At 36.6% G+C, this 5000-nt stretch overlaps 2 protein-coding genes across 4 annotated transcripts in view; one reads left to right on the top strand and one right to left on the bottom strand.

Annotated features, from left to right (window-relative positions):
• Window positions 1–3481, bottom strand: part of LOC144970544 (uncharacterized) — a 10727-nt gene extending 7246 nt beyond the window's left edge. Inside the window, exon 1 of the mRNA XM_078910290.1 lies at window positions 3284–3481. Coding sequence (XP_078766416.1) covers window positions 3284–3335 — 52 coding nt within the window. The 5' untranslated portion in view covers window positions 3336–3481. The remainder of the gene's footprint in view (window positions 1–3283) is intronic.
• The window catches only part of LOC144970545 (G-protein coupled receptor dmsr-1-like), a 186540-nt gene that overhangs the window by 160754 nt on the left and 20786 nt on the right, over window positions 1–5000 (top strand). The gene's annotated exons all lie outside the window — the stretch shown is intronic.

The following is a 5000-nucleotide window of genomic DNA, read 5'->3' on the forward strand; positions in this document are numbered from 1 at the left end:
AAGTGATGTATTCTTCGAGTGCAGGATAATGTGTATTTCTTCTTCGGTGATGTTGTCGAAGGTTTTTGCGAACTGTAGTGCTTTTAGGAGTAGGGTTTTGGTGATTGAAGGGTAGAAATTACAGATGTCAAAGATGATTGCGTTTTGTCGTTGTTTGTTTTCTGTGTTTCTGTACCAGTTGATAACTTCAGCGGTGTTTCTCCATTGGTTGAATTCGGTTTTCTTGACGATTTTGGTGTTGATTCTGTCTAAAATCTGTTTACTTATTTTTCCGATTTGTGATTTACATGGGTTTATGAGACGGCATTGTACGTTGTTGCGAAAGTTTGGTTTATGGTCTTTGATAGTGATGAAGGCGTTAGATTTTGCTGTGGTGTCTATTCTGTCACTTAGCTGTAGGTTTTCGGCGATGCTTTTGTCTTCTGCTGTAATGTCAGGTGTCGTAGATGGTGTTTGTTTCTTGTACTCTGCTTGTATATTTTTCTCAAGTAAATGTGTGTATTCTTTAGGGGTAAGCTTGTAGAAGTTTGTGGTTTTGTCAGCGGCGACGTAAACATTGGAGTCTTGATGTATTGATCGTATGTCTTGTTGCAGTTTGTTTTGGAAGGTGTCGTTGATTTGTCTGAATTTTATGTTTCGGATGATATCTGTCATTCCATCCTCGAATTCTCGTAGTTCAGGTATGGATGGGGCTGGTCTGGTAGATCTAAATCCAAAAGTTTCTTTATTTTTAACCGTTTGGTCAGGGTTTAGGTAGAAAAAAGCTCGCCATCTGGTGTTTCTTATAAATTTTTCGGTTTTGTTGATTAGAGATTTTAGGTATTGTTTGCTTGTCGGGATCGGGATGTTCTTTGTCGAATAATCAAAATTAGTACTTACGAGGTTCATTTCTGGTTAAAATAAAGTGCTCAACAGGACAGTAGAACTGGAGCAAATGTATAAATTATAAAACAAAAACCATGAAATAATAGTGCTCAACTTTAGTATAAAAGGAGCTATTTATAAACATTTGAAATATAATTAAGATAGTTTGACTTCTACAACGTTGTTATCGAGCGTTGCTCTCATCAGGAAGTGGAAGTGAAAGTAGAATGTTGTGTTTTCGTATTTTTATAGATTCGTGTTTATGGAGGTTCGTAATTACATAAAAGGTGTTTGTTTCTGAAGTTATCAACTGGTACAGAAACACAGAAAACAAACAACGACAAAACGCAATCATCTTTGACATCTGTAATTTCTACCCTTCAATCACCAAAACCCTACTCCTAAAAGCACTACAGTTCGCAAAAACCTCCGACAACATCACCGAAGAAGAAATACACATTATCCTGCACTCGAAGAATACATCACTTTACAATAATGGAACAGCATGGACAAAAAAATCAACAAACTTTGATGTCACCATGGGGAGCTACGATGGAGCAGAAACATGCGAGCTCGTCGGACTATATCTACTTTCTCAAATGCAAAATCTCGATATAAACATTGGACTATACAGGGACGACGGACTCGCATTGTGCAATAAAACACCGAGACAGACAGAATTAATAAAGAAAAAAATATGCAAAATCTTCCAGGACAACAATCTGAAAATTACAATCGAAGCCAACAAAAAAACATTCGACTTCCTGGACATAACCATCAACCTAAACGACGGCACCTACCAACCATTTTCAAAACCCAACAACATCCCATTGTACGTTCATAGACACAGCAATCATCCGCCATCTATAATAAAAAACATCCCCGAGAGCATCAACAAACGACTATCTAACAACTCTACAAACAACAACATATTCAACGATGCAATCCCACCGTACACAAACGCACTACAAAAAAGTGGATATAACTACAAACTAGAATATGAGGAAGAGACCATTACCACCCCAACAAAAAAACGACAAAGAAAACGACACATAACATGGTTCAACCCACCCTACAGCAAGAATGTGACAACTTCTATCGGTAACAAATTCTTCAATCTACTACAAAAATGCTTCCCTCCCGGTCACGTTCTACACCCAATCATGAACAAAAACACCATCAAAATAGGATACACCTGCATGCCAAATATACAAAACATTATTTCATCCAACAATAACCGAAAACTATCACAGCCAGATCAGCCCAGCAACAACCTAGAGAAAAAATGCAACTGTAGGACCCAGACAACATGCCCACTAAACGGCAATTGCCTGACTCAAAACGTAATTTATCAAGCCACAGTAACACGACCAGACACACCAAAACAAGAAACATACATTGGCCTCACCGAGTGTCCATTCAAAACCAGATACAACCTGCATACATCTTCCTTCAGAAACATACACAAACGACATTCTACTACACTAAGCGAACACATTTGGAACCTCAAAGAAAAAAACATACAACACAGCATCACATGGAAAATCATCTCCAGAGCACAGTCGTACTCCCCCTCTTCTAAGATTTGCAACCTCTGCTTGGAAGAAAAATTCTTCATCATCACTAAACCGAACATAGCAACACTCAACAGAAGAAACGAACTAACTTCCTCATGCAGACACAGAAACAAACACCTTTTATGTAATTACGAACCTCCATAAACACGAATCTATAAAAATACGAAAACACAACATTCTACTTTCACTTCCACTTCCTGATGAGAGCAACGCTCGATAACAACGTTGTAGAAGTCAAACTATCTTAATTATATTTCAAATGTTTATATATATATATATATAATATATATATATATATATATATATATATATATATATATCCGTTTTGGCGGGTATTTGTATATACTAGAGTGCTCGAAAAAACTATGAGCTTCCTTTATTTATTTATTTTCTTTCAATTCAACATAGACTGTATATATATAGATAGAATGCGCTTGGCCAAGGAGTTCACAACATTGCCATCCGGAAGTATGACGGACCAACACACAAACTCTGTGTAACCATGAACGTTTATAGTCAGGTTAATACAGTTTAGTGAGAACAACTCACAAACGCGGATGTCAAAAACAATAACAAAGGCCTGAGTGACGTCATCTGCATACTATCTATAGATATTATGCGCTTGGCTATGAAGTTCACAACATTGCCATTCGGAAGTATAACAGACAACACACAAAACTCTGTGTAACCATGTACGTTTGTAGTCTGGACAATACAGTTTAGTGAGAATTACTCATAAACGCGGATGGCAAAAAACAATAACAAAGACCCGAGTGACGTTAACTTCATTCTATTTATATTCTTTTGTTTACACTGGAAAAGGAATCTATTTTCGTACTTACTAAGAATAAACACGATGACAAGAAGCAAGAAGAACGACAAATGGGCAGCCATTTTGTATATTTATTAAGCTCCTGGATACGAGAATATGTTTGATGCCACCACTATTGCACAACCTGAACTATTGCTTGGTCAACGTAACATCAACACAACAGTCATCGCCATCACAACAAACATGCCTGCTTCCCGAATGTCCATAATCTGGCAACCTTTTGAAAAAAAAAATAATTTGGCCAGAATTTTTTTTTTCAAATCTCGACCAATAAAATTGGTTCTTAACTTGTCTAAAAGTTTTAAACCTGAGACCTTCAGCCAGACTTAGGATTGACACTCTTCTATAGATTGATAGTCATTAAAACCGATCGATGTTTGTTGTCAAATATTTCTGGTAATTTTTTTTTTTTTTTTAAATTTAAATTTTCTTTCTCTCTTTCTTTTTTTTTCTGCTCAGTACGACGGTCAAGTGGTTGTCACGTGCATGGGTGTAGATCTATTTACATTCAAAAATTCTTGCCACATTGAAATATAATTACCAGATTTTTAGCAAGTGTAAATTGTTGACAAAAATATGTATCCATTAAATCATCAAAGCGTATTAACAATTATTTGTCCATCTACATATAAATCAAAATATAAAAATTTACAGATACTTTCACATATTTATACAAAGTAAGCGGACAAATAAATTTTATTTGATTTATTTGCCAATAATAGTAACTTATTCATTGATAACTCGTAGATCATACATTCTATATATTTACTGTCGTTCAATTTCTCTCTCACTCTCTCTCTCTCTCTCTCTCTCTCTCTCTCTCTCTCTCTGTGTGTGTGTGTGTGTGTGTGTGTGTGTGTGTGTGTAAGTTTGACACTATTATTTCACATCAACGGGCAGTTTATAAATTTGCATTTTGGCCAAAATCTACCTGGCATGAATGTTAGCTATGTATACAAAATGCCATACCATTATCACCACACATACACATTTTCACCAGTACTTCAGTCCACAAGTCTATTTATCTATCTATTTATCTGGAATGAACTTTCGAGTTTACGAAAGGATGAACAATCCAAGTTGGTGATGCTGTTCTCAACACATAGAACTTATATATAAAAGCTGACTGGTCTCAAGGCCATGCTACACCGGGCCGCTGGTCATTGGTAGAGATAAATGAAAACTAGGTTAGTGACATAGGAGTTGTAGACGCTTGAACTTTCTTGGAGGAATGCGTTTCACTACACCTCCCTACTTGAATTTTTTGTTTAAATCCCAATTTATAGGAGATAATAAACGTATTCGCTACAGTTAAAATAAAATAAAATAAATAAAATTCCCTTTATTCATCCCATAGAGGAAATTTGTCTCTAGGGCCTAATCCAAGGGAAGACTGGAATAACCCAGGCGTCAGCCGCAATGCAGCGCCCAAATTGAGCTAGGGTGAGCGAGGTGACTTGCTCAAGGCCACATAGCGCAGCGGCGAGTGATCGAACTCGGTACCTTTAGGGGGCGAAGCGAAGACCGTATCGCTGAGCCACGCTGCCCCTTCTAGCTTTAGCGTTAAAAATCAAAAATTTACTCTCGCAATAATTCAATAACTCACTCTTCAAAATCCTTAAAATTATGTAGCTCGTCTAGCATCAACTTGAATTTTCAATAAGTTTGAATAACTGAGAGATGTACGTGAAGCTCTGAAATTAAGCCAAAATTTCTTAAGTTTTGAG

Source organism: Berghia stephanieae, chromosome 4 (genome assembly GCF_034508935.2).
Source record: "Berghia stephanieae isolate SIO BIC M18660-M18661 chromosome 4, UCSD_Bste_1.3, whole genome shotgun sequence".
Classification (NCBI taxonomy): Eukaryota; Metazoa; Mollusca; class Gastropoda; order Nudibranchia; family Aeolidiidae; genus Berghia; species Berghia stephanieae.